At 42.4% G+C, this 24,345-nt stretch overlaps 1 protein-coding gene across 1 annotated transcript in view; it reads right to left on the bottom strand.

Annotated features, from left to right (window-relative positions):
* Positions 1-24,345, bottom strand: part of LOC149446015 (eukaryotic peptide chain release factor GTP-binding subunit ERF3A) — a gene marked incomplete at its 3' end in the record, with an annotated part of 318,744 nt that overhangs the window by 274,209 nt on the left and 20,190 nt on the right. The window contains exon 2 of the mRNA XM_089653149.1: positions 8,313-8,346. Coding sequence (XP_089509275.1) covers positions 8,313-8,346 — 34 coding nt within the window. The remainder of the gene's footprint in view (positions 1-8,312; positions 8,347-24,345) is intronic.

The following is a 24,345-nucleotide window of genomic DNA, read 5'->3' as shown; positions in this document are numbered from 1 at the left end:
TCTTCCAGTACCCTTATTAGCTTTGTTGGCCTTGTCTCCAGTTCCAGCACACCCTTAAGACTGGTGATGAGAACTGGACAGCACACTCAAGACCAGAGCTTTGTAAAGTGAAGGAAAAATAGTTACATATCTTGTGTAAATATCCTTTTTATGGTTGAACATCTTTTTTATTTTCATAATTAAGACATGAAGTCTTTAAACACATGCATGAGAACAACAATTGTACATGTGTACAAGTCAAATGAGCAGGGGGTAACAATTACAGGGTGAACAAAAGAGTTCATTATGATATGATGACAGCATGTTGAAGCAGGAGGTAACCAGGGATAAGTGGGAGGGGGAGAAGGGAAAAAAAAAAAAAAAAAAAAAAAAAGGAGGGGGAAAGGGGGGTAGGGAGAGAATTTCCTACGTTCCTTGACAGACACAGTCTTCAATTCTCAGCCACAGGGTTATAGCCTCACCTACAAGATGGCCACAAGGCAGCATAAGAACAAAAGCAAAAGTCGGCACGGTCTATGACCAGTCCTGGCGGATATAAAACCCCCTCTCTGCATAGGCAATCCAGTCAGACACAAGCAAGCAGTGTCAGGGGGGGAAACACAGAAGGGTGAGTGCTATGTCTGCCAATGAACTCAGAGAAAGATTTTACAATGAGTAACAAAAAAATCACATTCTCTTTCCTTCATTGACAGACACAGTGTCTTCTAATCAACTATACGGCCGTCCCAAAGCAATGCCAAACAAAATGAGGGGTGGGAGAAACTCATGCCAAACTTTAAAAAGCAAACAAAGGCCAATAGGAATACAGGAGCCCAACCAGAACATACATCCTCCAGGAAGGAAAAAAAAACCTCAAACAGCTGCCTTTAATACTGTGAGGCCAAAACACACGTCCGAAGACGCTAGTACATAAAGCTTGTAAAACTTAATGAAGGTGTGCACAGACAACCAGATTAACGCCTTACAAAGACACAGATGCCTAATGACAGAAGGCCTAGGAGGCACCAAGTTCCCTGGCTGTTGATTGAAGATCTCCGCATGAAAATCCCAAGAAAAAAAAAAAAAACTACTACTATGAATCCAATCCCAGCAGGAAACTAGGTCATTACTCCTGACACTAGACAGAAAGAAATGGATTGCTTATGCAGAGGAGGGGGTTTATATCATCCAGGACTGCCAATAGGTGGTGCAGAGTTTCTCTTTTTCTGTCTAGTGTCTTACTCCTGTAGCTGGTGCTATAACCCTATGGTCCAGAACAGAAGACGCTGTGCCCGTCAAAGGAAAGAGAAATACCCTTTTTAATGCATGCCAATAGTCTGCGAGCTTTACTTGCTGCAGCTTGGCATTGCATGTAATTGCCAATTTTGTGAATTCCTAGAACCCCCCAAAATCTTCTTCCATCCTGGAATCTCCCAAAGGTTCTCCCCTTAGACAGTAACTTGCATTCATATATTTACGCGCCAAGTGCAATACTTCACGTTTCAGCATTAAACCTAATTTGCCTATTTAATCCATTAAACCTAGCTAGTTCCCCCCTCCCTTCCTCCTCCTCCCCCCCCCCCTCCTCTCTATCTGGATTAAATAGGATCAAAACTAAAAGGTTATTTTTGAACTGGTTTATACATGTGATGTGTTTTTGTTCTTGTTATTTTTGGTTTGTACAGTAACTAAATAAACATTTAAATAAAAAAATAAACCCAATTTGCCATGTAGTTGCCCATCCCTTGATGTCTTCTGTAAAGTGTCTACATCCTGCTGTGAAGTTATTTCCCAGCCTAGCTTTGTATTACCAGCTAACACTGAGACTGATTTGTACCAACCTCTAACAGAGCCAGAACAGAGCCTTTAAAGTGGTAGTAAACACTTCTTTAATAATATACTTACAGGTAAGCCTAGAATAAAGCTTATCTGTAAGTAAAATGAAAACCTCCTAAACATGCACCGTTTAGAAGAGATTACCTTTATGATCACCAGCACATGCACTTTGAAGGAACGACATACCTGTGCCTTTCCTTCAGAGCACTGTGTCGTGGCCTGGGACTCCCACACACATATGCGGGCGTGATGTCATCGCAGCTAGGGCAATCAGATGGCCAAGCCTGGAAGGAAGACCAGCTGACGGAAGGGGACAGAGCTGCTGGAGGGCTTCTTTTTAAGCGAAGTTCTTCATAATGTGCTAGTATGCAATGCATACTTTCACATTAGGACATTACCGTGCCGGGCTTTTTTTATTTTTATTTTTGTTTACTACTGCTTTAAATACCCCACTCACAACTCCAGACCATTATGAGTAGTGGTGCACCGAAATTAAAATTCTGGTGCCGAAACCGAAAATTGAAAATCCACTTGGCCGAAAACCGAAACAAAAATGCATAGTTTTTAAAAACGAATATATATTTCTTGGAAAAAATTACACTTTTTTTAATCAAAAACAATATGTACCCCAATTTTTTTGTAAAATATGAAAGGATGTCACGCTTTAAAATTTGGCATGCTTGTGGAATGGCGTGAAACTGCGCTACTTAATCTCCATGGGTGATGCTTTAAAATCTTCTGACGTTCATGGCGATACCTCACGTGTGTGGTTTTGAACACCATTTACATATGTGGGCATGGCCCACTACATTCACCACTACATGTCAGCACGGGGGGGGGGACGGGGGCACTATTTATTTTTTTATTATTTATTTTTTGCACTGTCCCTTTAAAAAAAAAATGCAATCACTGTCATCCTTATCACAAGAAATAATTAGTGACAGGTCCTCTTTATGGAGAGATATGGGGTCAATAAGACCCCAAATCTCTCCTCTGCAAAGTAAAATGCAAAATAAAAAACAAATAAAAAAAAGTGGCCAGAACCAGAGGTGACATTGCTCCGGTCCTGCACCGGGATAGTTTAATTGTTTTTCAGGTAAGGGTGAAAACTACTGAGTGGGCGGCCAGTGGCGGCGGGGTTTTTTCGGCACCTGCATCGGTGCTTTTTTTCATATCGGCCGATGGCCGAAAGGGGTGTTTTCGGCCACCAATATTTCGGTGCATACCTAACTCTGAGTACACACTATTTATCACCACCCTTTGGTAATGCCCCTGTAAACATTTTTCTATCCAGGTACAAACATTATCCCTAATGCCAACAGAACTCAGTTTGCAAATTAACCTCCTTGGCGGTATTCCCGAGTGTAGCTCGGGGTAACATTTCAGTACCACAAACGGTAACCCGAGCTACACTCGGGAATACCATGCGGCACTGCTCCGGCATTTGTTCTTCACTTACCTTACCCTGCGCTCCCGCGATGTGTCCCCTGCAGCGTCCCCGGCCATCTCCTCCGGCCGATGCCGGCATCTGGCTTCTGTGTCCTGTCCCTGTGACGTTGGGACGTACGGGCGCCGCTGGCGGCGGGAAATTTAAAAATTTTAAAAAATGTCTTTTTTTTTTTTTACATTTTACATAGTAAAACATTGCTGTCTCAACCAATTTCACATACATCTTGTCCCTAATGCTTTTCCTGCGCCCTGCCTGCATTTTGTCTGTTCTTTCTGCCTGGAAACTGAGAAATGTCCATGGCGTCCAAAAAGTGTCCCTTTAGGTCAAAAGCGGTTTAGATCAGCTAGGAGAACAGCGATAGTAAATCAGAACCACTTGCAGAATTGAGTGATAATGATTCGTGGGGAAATTCGTCATCGGACACTGAAAACGATTTTGCGACTTTGCTCAGCAGTGTGCTAACTTGGCGCTATATTTCACATTTCAGTGTTTTTGGTTTGATTATATTACTGAATTAAATGTATTATTATTATATTATTTTTTATGATTATTTATTAAATTATAATTTATGATTACGTGTTTCAAATTTTATCATACCCGGGATGTTTACTAGACTCTTGTTCGGACAGATTTCAGTGAGTTATTCCTAAAAATTACAGGCCTACAATAAAAAAACTACATATTTCCATGCAAAAAAATGGTACCGCTTTCAGCACCAAAAATCGGAAAGAATCATACCACCAAGGAGGTTAAGCATTTAGGGGGAACTGTCTTGAATGCTTTGGAAAAATTTAGATACTCCATGTCCACAGGTATTCCTCTATCTGGATGGCAGCTCACTTCCTCACAGAATGTTAACAGGTTGATCTGGCAAGAACGATCTTTCATAAATCTATGCTGACTACTACTAAAGATACTGTTTTTTTAAGTAAATTCTTGGGTAAACTTCTCTATCACTGCCCAAAAAGAATTCACATACCATTGATGTTAGACTGACTGGCCTGTAGTTCCCAGGCAGAGATTTTGGCCCTTTTTAAATATTGGTACCATGCTGGCCCTTCACCAATCAGATGATACCATTCCTGTGAGTAAACTGTCCTCAAAAATTAGGAATAACTGTCTGGCTATAACCTGGCTAAGTTCCTCAAGTACTGACAGGTGTAAGTTATCTGGTCCTGGTGACTGTATTTAAGTTAAGTTTTTCAAGTCTTTTTTTTTTTGGATGCTGGCCTTTTTTTTCCCACAAGGGTACATTCCATGTTGTGTTACGAACAGTCTTTTTTATAATACCCCTCCATTTCCCTTTATAAAAACTGAGAAAAATGGTTTAGTACATTTGCCCTCTCAACATTTGTAACCAGCTACCTCAATCATGCTTTATTGGGTCAATTTGCTGTCTATCTCTATAACAAAAACCCTCTTTCATTGCCAAAGACGTTTTTTTTTTACACGTTTAAAAAATAATTTTAGGCCTGAAGATTGCACAAAACCCCCAAACATTACATATTTTCTGAAAATAGACACCCTAGAGCACAGGTGCCAAACTGGCGGCCCTCCAGCTGTTGCCAAACTAAGTCCCATGAGGCATTGCAAGATTGGCAGTTACAAGCATGACTCCCAAAGGCAGGGGCATGATGGGACTTGTAGTTTCACAACAGCTGGTGGGCTGCCAGTTTGACACCCCTACCCTAGATTATAAAATAGTGATAGATATTAAGGTCTAGGAAACGTAAAATTTCAGAAAAACCACACTAACTTAATTATCATGCAATAAATTACCTAAATTTTTTATAAAATATAAAAGACGAGGATGCACCAAGTAAATAGATACCAAACATGTCAAACCTTAAACTTCTGCGTGCCTGTGAAATGGAGACAAACTTCAGTACCCTATATTTTCTATAGGCGACGCTTCAAAAATCAGTTTAGCGTTACGGAGGTCTGGTGGTAGAATTACTGCTCTTACTCCGGCATACATGGCGATATGCAACGAGTATCACAATTGAGGTTTTCAGGCAAAGGTGCCCCTGATGCATGCTTATGTCTGTACGTTCGTACATGTGAGGGTGGGTTATGTGCTTGTGTAACTTTTTTGCATTAAAAAAAAAAACCAAAAACTTTTTTTCTCAATTACATAGGGGACAAAGTGCGTATGTGATGATTTTTGGTGACCGTTTTCTCTTTAATGGAACATGAAGCACCTCTGGGCTCCACTCAATGTATTGCAATGCAGAACACATTGCATTACATTCTCATCACACACCTTACCTTCCAGGTCACAGAAAGAAGGGGAGGAGAGCAGATGAGCGTTAGCTCTCCTCCCTCCCCTCAACCTGCTGGTACCTGCCATGTCGGCCTCAGGTATGCAGGCGGGCAAGCGGAGCGTGGATTACGGGGGGGATAGAGGTGAGGGATGGGATACCGTACCGGTATGTGGAAGCAAAATTGGGCGGCAACGCAGCCGCCTGACTGCTTCTTCAGTTTAAGACACAATCACAATCTGTCAGGAATGGACTGGCCAGCAATGGTGGGACTCACCTGCCTTATGAGCTGCAGTACCAGGGCTGGCCAGCGGGTGCTCCCAGCAATCAGAGACTCAACCTTGCAGCCAGTCAAACACCTGGAACTGATTATACTGGTGTATTTAAGGGATGGCCAGACCTGCAGACTCTGCCTTGGTGTGTGTTTCTCCTGGGCCCTGTATCCTGTTCCTGCTCCCTGTTCCTGTTCCTGTCTGATTCGTTGCTGACCCTGCTCTGATCCCTGGCTTTGTCTGACCATTCTCCTGCTCCTGATCCCTGGCTTGTCTGACCATTCTCCTGCTCCAGATCCCTGGCTTTGTCTGACCATTCTCCTGCTCCAGATCCCTGGCTTTGTCTGACCATTCTCCTGCTCCAGATCCCTGGCTTTGTCTGACCATTCTCCTGCTCCTGATCCCTGGCTTTGTCTGACCATTCTCCTGCTCCCTGGCTTTGTCTGACCATTCTCCTGCTTAACCCCATACGTTCTGACCTCCTGTTGATAATCCCAGCCTGCCTGACGACACTTGCATTGTATGTACTGTTATCTGTGGGTGGTTGGTTTGGTTTGTTTGCACTGTGTTATGTTTTAGTATTGCACTGCGTTTATGTTTGTATTGTTAGTGTTAATAAATTATATTTATAACATATCTGAAGCCTGCGTTTCCCTGCGTCAGTCACATACCTCTGGTCACACCCTGGAGCCCTGACACAATCCCGGTGTAAACCCCCCCCTCGCTGCCAGGTCCGTATGACAAAAGAGTTAAAACATTTTTTAGGGGTATTTTTTATTTTATTTTTTAATTCTCCTCTATGTGTCACTCATGGTCTATTGCGCTTATTGCATGACCCCTCAGACTTATATTTTTTTAAAAACCTTTTTTTCCCCTTTTATATGCCTTTTTACATTACAGTTTAGCAACCCAGGGTTAACCTTGGTTCTGTTGTATTTCTTGCCCTCTAGAACGCATTGTCCAATGCCACTATTTCATATTTTCATAAAGCTCTCCCATTTTTACTTAGTGTTTCTAGAATTTGATCCTATTTAATATCTTGTAGTATAGCAAAGAGCAGTTTAGCAAAATTCGCTCTTTTGAAATGAAATATTCTTGTATTGTACTGTACTCTCATTCTGTGCCCCCTTTTCCTAGGATTCTACTATTGCGGTTTCTGGAGGTATCCCTTATTTCCACATCTGCAATCAGATCTGTTTTGTTTGGAATTAGTAGATTTAGCAGAGCATTCTATCTAGTTGGGGCATCCACCAACTGATACACAAAGTTGTCCTGAAAGACATTTAAGAAATGGCGAGCCTTAAACAACTCAGCTGTTCCGTCTGCCCAGTCAATATCTGGATAATTGAAGTCCCCCATTATAACATCGCCCTGCCTCACTGCAATTCCTAACTCAGGCTCCTTCAGGCCAGTAGCACACGCCCACTGTTTCCCATTTTTTCTTCTCTTTGAAGCTCCAGACACAGGGATACCACCTTTTCCCTCGATCGGTTAGCAATGTCATTCCTCATGTTCACTAGCAAATCATTATCGACATACAAGCATACCCCACCCATCTTTACCTGTCCCTCCGAAGTCGAAATCAGCAGCTCCAGTTCTAGGTACATATTTTCTCCTTGTTTGTTCTGGGGCTGCAATTGGGTTCTGCCAACCTGTATACCTTTGATTTAGCTACTCTAGTTACACTACTGGTCACCCATAGTGGCACCCGGAGACCTTTGCTCACTGCCAGCTATAGCTTCCTCTACCCGCAACCACCTAGTTTAAAATTTCTTCCCAACTATAGAGCCAGCAAGCAACCGAAAAGTCAGCCCAGTTCTCCATGAACCCAAACCACTCCTTCCCCATGCTCCACCTCTAAAATTTGTCATTGGTACCAATATGTACCATGACAGCTGGGTCCTCATCCCCACCCAACAATCCCCCCATCCAGTGTCGAATCCGAATGCCCTCTGTTCGTAGATCACAGTCTTTTTGACAGATTGTCCTCTCTGTTTTTCTAGAGTCCCCTACCGCCAGTATGTGCCTAACCTTTACTGTAACCTTGTCCCAATCTTCACTGGAGTTGTTCCCGTGGCAGCTAGGGGAGTCACTCTGCTCCAGCAATGCCACTCCTGTACCCACATCCCCATCACACAACCTGGCACATTTATAGGGATGTGTCAGCTCAGGACTGGCCTCTCTAACACTTTACACTCTACCCCATCTGTCACCCATCTTCCCTGCTCTGGTGCCTGCACTTCCATGTTTCCACCTGCCTATATACTGCCAGCCCTTGATTGGTATGGTCCAAATTTACTTTCAGATTGGTCATGCGTCAGTATTCTGATTAATTAAAGCCCTGACATTTTTGCCCCAGATATTTTACCAGGCATATGACAGGGTGGTGTTGATCAAAGTGGGCACGCTCCTACTGGATAACTCAAGGTCCCTCTAATAAACAAATATGCAGCCAAAAAGATTACCGATTAATAAAGATCACAAATCTCTTCTTGAAATGTTATGTCTACTTACATAATTTGCCCGCCGATGGTGGATTTTCCAGCATCTAAATAAAAAAAAGATGCATCAATTAAAAAAGGCATGATTAAGCATATGCCATCATAAATCTCAAAAGAAAAAAAACAGCCCTAAAATGGGTTTTTAAAAAGGAAAGATGACAAATGACAGGTCTTTTCATTGGATATTCCAATTACATGCAGCAGTGGCATCTTGATGGTAAACCTGGTAGTGTGGGTCAATTCACATTAATAGCCACAGAGGTTCAGAATATAGCAGCAGATTGCAGTAAAGCAGTGTTCAGGCTGATTTTTATCCATTTCCTATATGTGCAGTATATCTAAAACAAGTTTTTAAAGCTTTGACAAGAGTGATTAAAAGTTAGAAAATCATGTTGGGTTTATATTAACCTGTGTACCTAGTAAGGAATATTACTCTATTTGTCCTGGTCACCACTGTCACTGGGATGAAAAATAAATTCGAAAATTTTTAGTTTTCACCACAATAGGAAGACACTTTCTGGTGACAACTGTCTAAAGCTCACCCACACATTACAGTCTGCCAGTACAATCTCTTTTAGATCCACAAGTTCAACAGCTCTGTGATGCACGGACCTGCCTGGTTAAGTACACATTGATTGGATAGTTAAGGTCCTCATACTACATAATTTTGATAAATCTAAAATGGACTAAGATTGTACTGCCAAATTGCACAGATTGTAACATGTATGGCGAGTCGTCTTCCCCCCCCCCCCCCCCCATTCACTTGGGAGGGATTTCCTTGTACTTCCTGAAGGGAAATCTTTGCAATAGAACATAGAATAGGGATGCACTGAATCGGCTGAAAAAAACAGCATTTTGCAGATAGGAAAAAAGGTCCCAATAATGGCCACCGAAAACACACAATCTTGCCTGCCATTTTACCTGCGCTTTTGCCACATTTAGGATGCTTTTTTCATTAGGTCATTTTTTCAATGCATTTCAGGCCTGGTTCACACCAATGCAGTTTGCGTATTGTGGTGTATTTTTGGGATGAGTTTTTTTCCAAAAAATATTTTGCCCAACATGTTGCTGGGCAGATTAAAAACGCGAGATGTATCAAAAACACAACACACCTGTATTTTTCTATGCGCTTTTGTTGTGTTTTCAATGCATTTCAGGTCTAGTTCACACCAATGTATTTTGCCTTTTGTCAGTTTTGCAGTGCGTTTTGGCACGCATGTTTTTTTCACGCACATTTACGCGTTTTAATTTCCGGGGTTTTTTTTGGACAACTTGTTGCTGGGCAGATTAAAAATGCAGAATGCATTGAAAACGCATCACATGCATTTTTAATGTGTTTTTGCTTTGTTTTTCAATGCATTTCAGCCTGGTGCAAACCAATGCAGTTTGTGGTTTTCCGTTTTGCAGCGTTGTGCTAATGTTTTTGCACACAATGCCTTTTTGATGCCTTTTGGGCATAAAAATGCATAACACATCAAAAATGCAGCAAACTTGTGAATACGCTTCAAGGCGCACTACATAAGCTTTCTGAAGCATCTCCATTGCAGTCTGTTGAACCAAAATGCTGTTTAAAAAAGTCCCTGACCCTTTCCAAAAACGCAGCAGCTCAAAAAATTATACATGTGAACATGTCCCACAGGAAATCATGCTCAAAGGACTGAAGTGCGTTTCTGCAAAAAGCCCTAAAAAACCACGTTGGTGTGAACCAGGCTTCAATAAAGAGGTGCGGTGTTTTTTTTTGTTTTTTTTTAACTCGCCAAATATGCACCAAAAATGCGGAAAGCGGGATTTTTTTTTTAAAAAAAGGGAAGCGCAACGGACCAATGTGAAGACACATTGAATTTACAGGGATGTATTTTTCTTGAGCTTTTCTTGTGCTGCAAAAACTGCTTACTGTGAAAGCAGCCTATTGGCTGAAAGGTGCTGAAAATAAATCACATTCATTTAAATTCATATTAATTAAAAAAAAAAAATTACAATATAATTATATGTAAATATAAAAAAAAAAAAAAAACCTGTCCATTTCGATTTTTGGCCAAACGCATCCTGAATTTTCAGTTTTGGTCCAGGAATTTTCATTTTGGGGCACCACTAGCGCAGAGTATTAAAAAAAAAAAAATTTAAATGCACTTGGTGCATGCACTCATCCAGAAAGTCTAACGACCAATGGAGCTGTAAGCAGCAAAGGATCACACTACCAGATTGAAAGGACACTGCACAAAATAGCAAAAAAATCTTAATCTCTGTGCACAGACCTAATCCTCTTTGCAGAACACTTATTTTACAATAGTTTTTATTGAAATTTCCAAGAACAGGATAGTTTAAGCCCCCCTCTACTATAGGCAAGCCAGTTAGTCACAAAGCAGTGTCAGAAGTATAAACTGCGTCCATTTATGACCTTGGGGTGCAGACACGCAGCAGGACATGGCGGACGTGTAAGCCAACTGCTCCACCGCACACAGGCCAATTCCAGGTGATAATGGCCACACAAGGGGACCCAGTGAACCAATATCGGCACCCGCCAGCTCTCTCACATTCCGGGAGCCTCTCCATGGCAAAGGGGAAGCAGAAAGCTTCCAGTGCTCAGCCACTAGTGGATAAAGCCACAGAGCCAGCAGATGACCACGGCTGCCGCAGCTCCACTGAGTGCCAGCCACGCTGCTGACCAATAGGCTGCTCCTACAGGAAATTTTCTTCCAGGACCGAGTGAGCAGGTCTCTTTCGAGTTCCAGCCACGTCTGTTTTTGAGGGGTGCTCAACTAGCTGTGACTCAACAGTCCACTGATTCTTCCCTGGACAGAGATATGGGGTAGACTGTTACCAGTCAGTGAAGCCTTATTACCAGCCCTACTCCCCATAATCGAAACCCCCACCTTGAATACTCTGGCAACCCTATTATATTGGCCAGCGTCTCTGCATTATTGAAACAGGCCCTGGAGAAAGCAATCGGGCAAATTACCTCAGAACTTAAGCAAGGATTTATGGATCTGGGTGATGGCATTAACTTCATAGAAACCAAATTGGATGCTACAGTCTCCAAAACGAATCAGAAACATTGACAAAATTAGGCAACTTTACGCACAACTGGAAGAAGCCATGTACTACATTGAGAATAGGTCCTGGAGCTATAATTTCAGGATTAGGGGCCTACCTAAATTATTTACTGATATGCAGGCCGCCATCTCAGAACCTATGCGATTCCTTCTGCCTGACCAGAAGCTGGAGTTGCACAGGGCCCAAAGGGCCCTGCCCTAATGGGTCCCCCTCAGACACATAATCAAGCCCCGCTATTATGGGATTAAAGCAAGGATTATGCAAAAGGACCGGAAGGACTGCAACATCCAAATTGTGGGCCACAGTGTTCAAATATTCACTGATATATCACTGGCCATGGTTCAGAAAAGATGAGCATTCAAACCCTTCCTACAAACTTAAGAAGGGGATTAAACATGATTGCCAGTTCCCTTTTTGATACCCATTTAGTTATGGGAAAACTCACTGTTTTTCTATCTTTTCTGAAGGAGAATCCCTCTTATGCCAACTGGGTCTGATTTCGACCACCCCTTCAACATAGCCTTGTCATAACTCCTCGATCTGAAGACAGGAGTCAACCAGTTGCTACTGCTCCTCTTTCCCCTCTATGGCGCAATAACAAGTTGCACCAAGCTAGACTGCACTGATAGGAACTTTCAAGAGCATTTGAACCTTTACTTTATTTATTCTCTACCACACTCCAGGTCCCCACTCATGCTTTGACAAGGCTAGGATACATCCTCGGTTTCGGCCCAGTCCTCCGATTTATCTTTTTTTTTTAGTTTAGCATCCTGCTGCATTTTAGTCTCAGTTTGAGGACTATTTGGTCATTGAAATGTACCATGTTTGTTGATACACAGCACAGGCCTTATAAGCCTACTTATAAGGCCTACATATAAAAAGTAGGATCCAACGATTCTTTCCTTAGTAAGGCAGTATATACCTTCACCTTCTTACAGTAGGTATTGTGGGTGTCAGTGATGGCATTTATACTTACAGACAAAACTGAAAAGGACATACTGTAGCAAACTTGCTCATCAGAGTTGGACGCGGAGTTCCCCTTTTTTATTAGAAGTCTTCCTCAATCCTTTATTCCCTAACAACGTAACAGCAGGAGATCAAAGACCCTTCGCTCTGCAACTTGGATCTGCTACCTCAAGGCTTAACATGGCAAGTAACTTAACCTTTTAACTTCTCCCTGTTATCTCTTGGCTGTGATATGCTGTTTTTATATATAAATATATATATCTAGTTACATCATCTTTGTAAATATTTTATTGCACCTGTTTGACTCTTTTAGTAATAAATCTTTCTTTCTGAAAGTGGTAAACTGTTTCTAAGAGCTTACTTGCAATTCATGAATTCCTGCCTTTGAAGAGACGCTACTGTGTTTGTTTGATCCTCTGCCCAATCGGCCTGCGGTGACCGTATTGGACAGGCGACTTTTCAACCATTATCGTGTATATTGGATAAAGAGGGTTTCCCCTTTCTCTGTACAAAAAGGGGTGGTGGCAGTGAAGGGTTAGTTGCGTAATTAACCCGAACCAGTAACAAGCGCATTCAGGCTGCCGGTGCGTCGATTGTGTTCCATTAGCTGGACAATCGTTGTGCAGGGAGCAGCTGAGTGTGACATTGTTACGCGCGTCACATCGCGGTTTTAGATCGGCCGGTCCTTTGGTCACGAGTTTGGTGAGAAGGTCTGGGGTCTGACGCCACGGGCGTGACGTATTATTGTTGGTCGCGGTCGTGCGATTGTCGCATGTCGCATGTTGAGGGTGGCGATCGGGCGACCGTGACACATACAGGTTGCATTTAGTAAGGATTATACTAATGCAGAACAAGAAGAAAAGATCAGAAACACTTCAGAGAGCACAAACTGATTATAAGACATCTCAATAGGAAACAGGATGTTTCCACCTTGGAGAATTGGTAATACTGTATATATTATGTACCATTTTTAAAGAAAACATGAGTGAACAGGCAAAACACTTTCTTATGGGATTCATATTCAACTGTAGGTCATAACAAAATGGCACAATCAAACCAAACATGGCAACAAGTAAACAAATGAAATGACCCCTGTTCAAATGTCTGCATACAGTTCGTTCTTAATACTGCGTATTGCCCCCTTTAGAATCAATGACAGCATGCAGTCTCTTGTAATAGTGAGGCCCCGCATTCTTGTAGGTGTTATAGCTGCAAATTCGTCTTGGCAAAATGCCTCCAGGTCATGCAAAGTCTACTTAGTGTAGCAAGTCTTTGTGCATCTACTCACATAAGTAAAAGGATAAATCGCATGTAAGCACAACCAGCACCACTGCTAGCTCCATTTGGTATAATAACATAAGCAGAAGCTTTGCCCTCAATTTCAACCAATAGGCTGTTCAAGAGGTTGGCTAGATGTGCAATAAATCTGTGGGTTGCACTATGGAATGCTTGCTCATCTCTTACATGGCTTCATGTACATGGCAGAACGGACGTGCAAACAGTGAAAACCTGCTGATATACAGTGAAGGAAATAAGTATTTGATCCCCTGCTGATTTTAAATGTTCAATCACAAAGAAATGATCAGTCTAAAATTCAAATGGCAGGTGTATTGTAACACAGAGACAGAACAGCAACAACAAATTCAAAAGAAATGCACGTCCAACAAATTATGCACTGATTTGCATGTTCATGAAGCAAATAAGTATTTGATCCCCTTCACAAAACATGACTTGGTAGCAAATCCCTTGTTGGCAATCACATAGGTCAGACGTTTCCTGTAGTTGGCCTCCAGGTTTGTACACATCTCCAGAGGGATTTTGGCCCACTGCTCTTGGAAGATCCTCTCCAAGTCATTAAGGTTTGATGGCGGACGTTTGGCAACTCAAACTTTCAGCTCCCTCCACAGATTTTCAATCAGATTAAGGTCAGGAGACTCCAGGACCTTAATGTGCTTCTTGAGCCACTCCTTTGTTGCCTTGGCTGTGTGTTTTGGGTCATTGTCATGCTGTGGAACACCCGTGCACGACCCATTTTCAATGGCTGAGGGAAGAAGGTTTTCACCCAAGATTTGACGGTACATTGCCCCGTCCATCGGCCCTTTGATGCGGTGCAGTTGTCCTGTCCCGTTAGCAGAAACTCACCCCCAAAGCAGAATGTTTCCGCCACCATGTTTGACAGTTGGGATGGTGTTCTTGGGGTCATAGGCAGCATTCCTCCTCCTCCAAACACAGCGAGTTAAATTGATGCCAAAGAGCTCGATTTTGGTCTCATCTGACCACAATACTTTCTCTCCTCTGCATCATTCAGGTGTTCAGTGGCAAACTTCAGACGGGCCTGGATATGTGCTTTCTTGAGCAGAGGGACCTTGTGGGCACTGCAGGATTTCAATCCTTGGTGTAGTGTGTTACCGATTGTTTTCTTGGCGACTGTAGTCCTAGCTGCCTGTAGATAATTGACAAGATCCTCATAGTTCTGGGATGATTCCTCACTCTTCTCATGATCATGGCCACTCCACAAGGTGAAATCTTGCATGTTGCACCAGACCTAGGGAGACTGACAGTTGTTTTGTGTTTCTTCCAGTTGCGAATGATTGCACTAACTGTTGTCTCCTTCTCACCAAGCTGCTTGGCGATAATTTGGTAGCCCAGGTGTAGAATTTGGAATGGTGTTTACGGATTTATTAGTATGTATTTCATTTTTGTGTGTCACATCGGAATAGTGGTGTCGCCCTCTAAAATTAAATTCTATTGCATTTGGATTTATGATGTTGGTACACAACACATTTATTTTTTTATAACACTATGATCCTCTGTATTGGGATACATTTAACTAAGACTTCCCGTCTGGCCGTTGTATCTAAACGGCCGGACGGTGGCAGTGCAGGGTCGGGTGGCCGTTTATAAACGGCCTCCCAGCACCCTGCTCCCTGGAAGCGTGCAGCACCGCGATCCGGTGCCCGCTGTGCCCTCCGAACACAGTGGAACACCGATCGTTGGCGGGGCACTCTGTGCGAGGTCCCGATCATGTGATCACTGATTGGCCAATCAGTGATCACATGCAGAGTAGTAAGCAAGATGTCACTTCTGATATTATTGCTTACTACGTGTGAAATCTGTGAATGATCACAGAGGTCACATGGTACAAGGCTATTCACAACAGCCTTGTACCATGTGTCAAGCTGTAACCAATCACAGCTTACACAGTAGTTCTCAATGGCTGCAAGAATGCAGCTAGAGAGAAGGAGAAATGATTGCTTTTACAGCCTTTATGGGTGTAAAAGCAATCAGTGTAAAAAAAAAAAAAAAATCTTCATCACCCCACACAAGTAGTACAGTGTCACCATGGTGACACTGTACTGCTAGGGTGACAGTATGTAAAATATATATATATATATATATATATATATATATATATATATATATATATATATATATATACACACACAGTCAGGTCCATAAATATTGGGACATCAACACAATTCTAACATTTTTGGCTCTATACACCACCACAATGGATTTGAAATGAAACGAACAAGATGTGCTTTAATTGCAGACTGTCAGCTTTAATTTGAGGGTTTTTACATCCAAATCAGGTGAACAGTGTAGGAATTACAACATTTTGCATATGTGCCTCCCACTTATTAACCTCCTTGGCGGTATTCCCGAGTGTAGCTTGGGGTAACATTTCAGTACCAAAAGCGGTAACCCCGAGCTACACTCGGGAATACCATGCGGCGCTGCTCCGGCATGTGTTCTTCACTTACCTTACCCTGCGCTCCCACGATGTGTCCCCTGCAGCGTCCCCGGCCATCTCCTCCGGCCGATGCCGGCATCCGGCTTCTGTGTCCTGTCCCTGTGACGTCGGGACGTACGGGCGCCGCCGCCGGCGGCGGGAAATTTAAAAATTTTAAAAAATGTCATTTTTTTTTTTTTTCATTTTACACAGTAAAACATTGCTGTTTCAACCTATTTCACATACATATTGTCCCTAGTGCTTTGTCCTGCGCCCTGCCTGCATTTTGTCTGTTCTTTCTGCCTGGAAACTGAGAAATGTCCATGGCGTCCAAAAAGTGTCCCTTTAGGTCAAAAGCGGTTTAGATCAGCTAGAGAACAGCGATAGTAAATCAGAACCACTTACAGAATTGAGTGATAATGATTCGTGGGGGAAATTCGTCATCAGAAACTGAAAACGATTTTGCGACTGAGCTCAGCAATGTGCGAACTTGGCGCTCTATTTCACATTTCAGTGTTTTTGGTTTGATTATATTATTGAATTAAATTTTTTATTATTTTTATATTATTTTTATGATTATTTATTAAATTATAATTTATGATTTTGTGTTTCAAATTTTATCATACCCGGGATGTTTACTAGACTCTTGTTCGGACAGATTTCAGTGAGTTTTTCCTAAAAATTACAGCCTACAATAAAAAAAATACATATTTCCATGCAAAAAAATGGTACCGCTTTCAGCACCAAAAATCTGAAATAATCATACCGCCAGGGAGGTTAAGGGGCCAAAAATAATGGGACAGAATAATAATCATAAATCAAACTTTCACTTTTTAATACTTGGTTGCAAATCCTTTGCAGTCAATTACAGCCTGAAGTCTGGAACACATAGACATCACCAGACGCTGGGTTTCATCCCTAATTATGCTCTGCCAAGGAGTCTACTGCAACTGTCTTCAGTTCCTGCTTGTTCTTGGGGCATTTTCCCTTCAGTTTTGCCTTCAGCAAGTGAAATGCATGCTCAATCGGATTCAGGTCAGGTGATTGACTTGGCCATTGCATAACATTCCACTTCTTTCCCTTAAAAAACTCTTTGGTTGCTTTTGCAGTATGCTTTGGGTCATTGTCCATCTGCACTGTGAAGCGGCGTCCAATGAGTTCTGAAGCATTTGGCTGAATATGAGCAGATAATATTGCCCGAAACACTTCAGAATTCATCCTGCTGCTTTTGTCAGCAGTCATATCATCAATAAATACAAGAGAACCAGTTCCATTGGCAGCCATACATGCCCACGCCATGGCACTACCACCACCATGCTTCACTGATGAGATGGTATGCTTAGGATCATGAGCAGTTCCTTTCCTTCTCCATACTCTTCTCTTCCCATCACTCTGGTACAAGTTGATCTTGGTCTCATCTGTCCATAGGATGTTGTTCCAGAACTGTGAAGGCTTTTTTAGATGTCGTTTGGCAAACTCTAATCTGGCCTTCCTGTTTTTGAGGCTCACCAATGGTTTACATCTTGTGGTGAACCCTCTGTATTCACTCTGGGGAAGTCTTCTCTTGATTGTTGACTTTGACACACATACACCTACCTCCTGGAGAGTGTTCTTGATCTGGCCAACTGTTGTGAAGGGTGTTTTCTTCACCAGGGAAAGAATTCTTCGGTCATCCACCACAGTTGTTTTCCATGGTCTTCAGGGTCTTTTGGTGTTAAGCTCACCGGTGCATTCCTTCTTTTTAAGAATGTTCCAAACAGTTGTTTTGGCCACGCTTAATGTTTTTGCTATCTCTCTGATGGGTTTGTTTTGTTTTTTCAGCCTAATGATGGCTTGCTTCACTGATAGTGACAGCTCTTTGGATCTCATCTTGAGAGTTGACAACAACAGATGCAAATAGCACACTTAAAATGAACTCTGGATCTTTTATCTGCTCATTGTAATTGGGATAATGAGGGAATAACACACACCTGGCCATGGAACAGCTGAGACGCCAATTGTCCCATTACTTTTGGTCCCTTAACAAGTGGGAGGCACATATGCAAACTGTTGTAATTCCTACACCGTTCACCTGATTTGGATGCAAATACCCTCAAATTAAAGCTGACAGTCTGCAGTTAAAGCACATCTTGTTTGTTTCATTTCAAATCCATTGTGGTGGTGTATAGAACCAAAAACGTTAGAATTGTGTCGATGTCCCAATATTTATGGACCTGACTGTGTATATATATATATATATATATATATATATATATATATATAGTTTAAAAATTATCATTTTTGTTTATAAACTAATTTGGTTTTTTTTTACTAAAAAGATAACGGAATAAATTTTGGCCAAGATTTATGATGAAATACCATTTGTTTGCAAAATTTTATAAGAAAAACTTTTCAAAGTTTTTGGACTTTCATTTACATAGCAAAAAAAAATAAAACTCCCAGTGGTGAATAAATACCACAAAAAGAGAGCTTTGTCTGTCTCATAAAAAATGCTAAAAAATTCATATGGGTACAGTGTTGCATGACCGCACAATTGTCATTCAAAGTGTGATAGCACTGAAAGCTGAAAACTGGCCTAGACAGGAAGGGGGTAAAAGTGTCCGGGGTAAAAGTGTCTGGACTGGAAGTGGTTAATTTAGTAGCATGGGATACAGGATATTATGTCCCTGCCAAAAAGTATACATAGGCAAGACGAGCAGAGAGTTTTAGAAGAGAATTGCTGAACACCTTTTGAGCATAACAGTGAAAGATAACCAATCACTGCTAGCAATCCATTTTAAAAAATGCCATGAATCCTCTTTGAAAGGTAGAATATGTGCAGCCATATACAGTGAGGAACAGAAGTATTTGAACACCCTGCGATTTTGCAAGTTCTCCCACTTAGAAATCATGGAGGGGTCTGAAATTCACATTGTAGGTGCATTCCCACTCTGAAAGACCGAATTAAAAATAAAATTCAGGAAATCACATTGTATGATTTTTAAAGAATGTATTTGTCTTGCACTGCTGAACATAAGTATTTGCAGATAGGCATACCCCTTTTGATAATGTACTTTTAGTACGAAACGCGTCAAGGAGCCCCTGCAAGCCGTTGACCTCCATGCCACCGGATCACGGAGATCCGGTGGCCACCCCATGACACCAGCTGGTCAGTTTTTGCTTTTTACACAATTTGTCACCAAATTGCTCCTGTGTATATTGCATTTATGTACGTTTTTTGGATATATCCTTTTTTAACCATTAAAGTATTTTCTGAATTACTACACTATGGGATTATCCCTATTTTTCGCTCCACTTCGAGCAATTTAATCCTTTAGCGGTTCCCGGCGTATTTCCTATTACATGGAAGAGGTTGAATCATTACGTATGGGCTTGTTCAAATACCCTGTCATCTAAGGAAGGTCACCCACCCCCAGACTGCATTTTGGATCGCCCATGTGAAGGGACCCATGACTGATTTACCACATTATATACAACGCGCTTTTCAATAGCGCATCTGGTGAGTGCGCATTTTACACATTATTGGCACATGCACCCGTGAACTATCTGCACACTGGGATCCTATTACTTTAAGATTTCTATTTCACGTCATCTCATAACTCGGATGCATTTCAGGCTCATGCGTTTTGCATCATTCACATCCAGATTTGGACTATTTTCACTATATAGGTGATTACTGTGTACTTATGGATATAGTGTGTGGTTTCTTTAAGATATCAACGCATCTATCTTATACCTTGATGGGATGCGTTTTGTTTGGTCATATGTTTGTTATCAACATCTCAGTTGGTTCTAATAGTTTCACATGGTCATTCTTACAGTTTTATCCCTTCAGGACTGAACAATGAACTATCTTTACAGGCATTTTAGGAGTGGACTAAATGGGGTAATATTCGAGCAGTAGTATGGCACATTCAGTGAGATATAAGTAAAGAATATACAAGGGAAACTCCTTTGGGGGCCTTTAATGTAAACGTAAATCACCCTCTGACAGATTAGTGTGAAAACTAGATCTACTTTGATTTTTGGCACTGGTACTACAACTATATAGTGTATTTACCATGTGGTGCTGGCTTTAACACCTTGCCATCCTGAGCAGGCCTCTTTTTGCAATTCGGTGCTGCACTATTTCAACTGATAATTGCGCGGTCATGCAATGCTGTACCCAAACTAAATTTGCGTCTTTTTTTCACACAAATCAAGCTTTCTTTCGGTGGTATTTGATCACCTGTGCGTTTTATTTTTAGCACTATAAACAAAAAAAGACCAAAAATTTTGAAGAAAAACAATTTTTTTTACTTTCGGCTGTAAAAAATATATAGCAAACTTTAAGTTAGTCATAAATTTAGGCCAAAATGTATTCTGCTACATAGTTTTGGTAAAAAAAAATCCCAATAAGTGTATATTGATTGCTTTGTGTGAACGTGAGCGTCTACAAACTATGGTATAGATATAGATTTGCCCGGTCATGCAATACGATGAAATTTACGCCCTTTTTTCACACAAATAGAGCTCTCTTTCAGTGGTATTTGACCACCTGTGCGCTTTTTATTTTTGCCCAGAAGGCACTAATCAACCTGGTGGAGCATGCCGCAATGGGAAAGGGAGGAGCCCGATCCTTAATGGCATATGCCAGAACAATTGTCTGCCAAATTGAACAGGATATAGGAGTTGAGGTGGCCGCCAGTCATTTAGCTGGACCGTCCAATAAGCGCCAAAAGAAAGTGAGCAGGGGAATATCCTGAAAACTCCAAAAGGGAGGTTCCTGAAGGGTTAAAAGAACCAAGTACAGGTACCACAGCAGCAAAAGGGAACACACGGGAGGCGCCACATGATGAAACCCTTGGATGAAAGTGCAGAGCAAGGAACGCTGAAAAAAATTACCTCAAGGGCAGAAACCTGCCTTTATTGGTATTCAAGGCAAACTGTTTTGCATTGCCACGTTAGAAAAGCCAAAACCCAAGCCACCGAGAAGGAACATGGACAGACACCCACAGCTTCGCAACAGGCAATATAAGCATTTCAGATGCAACAATATAGCGCCTGAGAGGTAGACTTACGCGTCTTCAACATTGTAGGATCACTAAACCAGACAGACCACCCCCTCCAAACTTGGCTTCAAAAGCCATGCCATCAAGCCAGAGAAGGTAAAGAAGGGTGGTAGACCAGATCCCGAGACAGGAAGTCCTTCCACAGCCACAGAGGCAATCACCAAACAGCATCCATGACCAGCTGCAATAATATCAGCAGACCATGGACAAGGCCCGTCTGGAGCTACCAGAAGAATGGAATCCCTTCTACCTCTATCCTGCACAGCAGGCAAGGGAGCAGCTTGAGAGGAGGAAAGGCATAAATGAGACAATACTGGTCCCACGGTGACATTAGCAGGTCTGTTCCCTCCGCCAGGTGGTCCCATGCTCTCGCTACCTTTCTGTTGAGGCAAAATGCCAAAAGACCCTTGTCTAGGGTCATCCAGCATAGGCAGATCTGACAGGACACGTATGGGTGTAGGGACCACTCCCCCTGATCCTTTGTCTGGAGAATGAGGTAATCTGCCTGCCAATTCTCAATGTCTGGAATGTGCACAGCAGAGAGGGCCAGAAGGAGCTGTTCCACCAACTGCATAATGTGTGATGCCTACTGTGCTGCTCGTCCCACCTTGGGTATAGATACAGGGCATTGCTGTGGTGCTATCTTATTGGCTCTTGACTGGGAGCCCCTGGAGAAGGTCAATCCAGTGCTCTAGAGCCAGCCTGATCGCTTGCAGACCCAGGACGTTGATGGGTAGCTGAGCCTCCTTCAGATTCCAGTGATCTAATGCTAATCTCGAACCCAGGCCACTTCACCAGCTGGTGAGTAGGGGGGGGGGGTAAGGGACTTCCTGGTCTGCACAGGAGGAGACCGGAGTGACAAGCAGGGGGAAGCCCTCGACGACTTTCAAACACTGCCTGCAAGGTATTCCCCCACATTTTCAAAGCACATGCCTGTTAGACTCAAACAAAATGAAAGTTTCCCAAAAGGGAGCGGCAGCAGTTTGATGGGAGACGCAAAAACGCATAGCTCCTCAAATAGAGGCACAAATTAAGGAATCAAAGAAGGAATTGAAACTAAACCGCCAGAGAGACCAAACCTGCTAGCAGACTAGTTAGGTCTGCATATCAGCGTCTTTGAGGCTAATGCGGAGCCACAAGAAGTGCTGGGAAGCTTTTCAACTCAATCCTGCAAAGTAGTCAAGAGTAGAATACATGTAGATCAGAGCAAAAACATTTGTTGCTACAGCCTGAGGATCCTTCAACTGAGATGTGAACTTGTCCAATTGGGTATTGAGAAGAGAGGACAGGAAATACACATTTAAGTTCCCCACACGTTCGAAAACCTCCGGATGATTGGAGGTTTACCAGATGGACGACTGAGATAAACCACCTGCCACTTGTCCACTTCAGGAATCCAACCTACAGATACAGTGGGAAACACCATTCTGCCCAAAGTGTGGTGAAGCTTCCAAACTTCTGCTGCACTCCTTGAGCCTCTTAGGTGATTCACAAATACCACTGCCCCGCCATTAACAGACTACAGTATATCCTTCCATGATGAACCTGCAAAAGATCCATCCAATGAAGAGGAGGCAACCTGATGGTTAAAGTTGCACAGACCATTGATGGGAAGGCACGTTTTTCCTTGGATCGCAGACCTAAAAAAGAAAAAAAAAAAAAAAAAGGGAGTACCAAAAAACGTGCCCCACTCCCCAACCGAAAATGCTTGCATTGTTCATAATGACCAGCCACTGAGAGGGATTCTCATCTGTGATGACTAATTTCTTTATCTAGGTACAGAGGAAATCTGTTCTATTTGAACAGGATCTCCCAATGGACTATCAAAGTGCAGAGCTAAGTGAAGGAGACCAATCTGAATGAAAAGATCATCAGGCCTGAAACCCTGAAACAGGAAGGGAGGAAAGACCGATATTCGCGATCAAGAGTTAGGATGTGTTCCTGATGTTTGCACAGTGAAAAGAAAACCTGTCAGATTAATGTCTACAGTGAAGATATTCCCTTGTGTTGTACTCAGGAAGTGTCCGAGGAGGAGTAATCAGCAACACAGATGCAAACTGTCCTGTAGATAATTCCTTGTTGTAAAAGGGCAGCAGGAAATGCCCTTTGAAGTGCTCTAGGCAGATAAAGTGTGGGACCTGTGGTGTGATGTACTACCATCCACTTGAGACTAAGCTGAGTGGTTGAGTTTTACTGCCAAGTTTGAAATGTTTGCACTGTGAAGTGAATGCTTTGCAAACAGCCCTGTTGTCACAGAAATGGTCAGAGATACACGATGACTGTCTTACCTGTCCATGTCGGCGGTCCCTCTATATTGGGTCCAGGCTTCACCTGTTACAGTGGGCATAGTCCCTGAGGAGTCTTCAAGGTGTGGGTTCTTTAGGCTCTGATCCTGAAAGCACCCTGTGGCTAACTACATAGACTGCATAAAAGTCTGGAGGTAAACATTCATGCAGGAGTCAGTGCACAAAGCAACAATACAGGCCATCCTCACATCCAAGGTAAAATAATTAGACAGAAAATAAAATCGCTAAGCTAAAAGTGATTTCTCCTAAGGGAGGAGAGGACCAACTGCTAAAGATAATAGCAAAAAAAACTGAAGACTCGCTGAGTGGGTAGGATTACAGGGAGTCACCCAGGGGACCAAGCAGCTGCTTTCCAAATCTGAAAACCTGTGGCCCAATGATGGAACACTCCATCCTGAAGGAAGGGGCTATATAAAACTTTCACAGGTCAGAATCAATCCCTACTATTTCTCTTTTTATCGTCAGATTGCCCAAGTGCCCCATGAATTAAATCAATCTTGACACAGCAATCCTAGAACCAGGGCCAGATCATTTGGGAAAAGTAGGGCCAACAGTAAGCCAGTATGAGGAGGGAAAGGTAGAGACCATCTCATCCTACTGGAGGTTGTTTGAAACCTGCTAAATCTGTCAAATGTTAAGGGGCAGGCAGGGAAAAAAAAAACAGGCAGGGGCAGGTCAAAAGACAGGGCTGTACCGGGAGCACCGAATGGCAATAAAAAGAGGCTTGAGGGAGGAACAGATATCTGATATAGAGGTGCAGGCTTAAAAGCCACATAAAAGTGAGGAATGAAAGGAATTCTTGCAGGGAAGCCCACAACTCACACACCAGTGATAAGACTTTGCACGTGTGGTCTCGCAAGTGTAGGACTACAAGGACAAGAGAATTTATAAATCCAAAATTCACTCAAAAGTGTGAAAAAAAAAAACAAAAAAAAA

Source organism: Staurois parvus, unplaced genomic scaffold (assembly GCF_062004578.1).
Source record: "Staurois parvus isolate SC_StPar_1 unplaced genomic scaffold, SC_StPar_1.0 ptg000702l, whole genome shotgun sequence".
In the NCBI taxonomy this organism is placed as follows: Eukaryota; Metazoa; Chordata; class Amphibia; order Anura; family Ranidae; genus Staurois; species Staurois parvus.
Note: the sequence above shows the minus strand (reverse complement) of the source record. Positions and strands in the feature narration are given on the sequence as shown.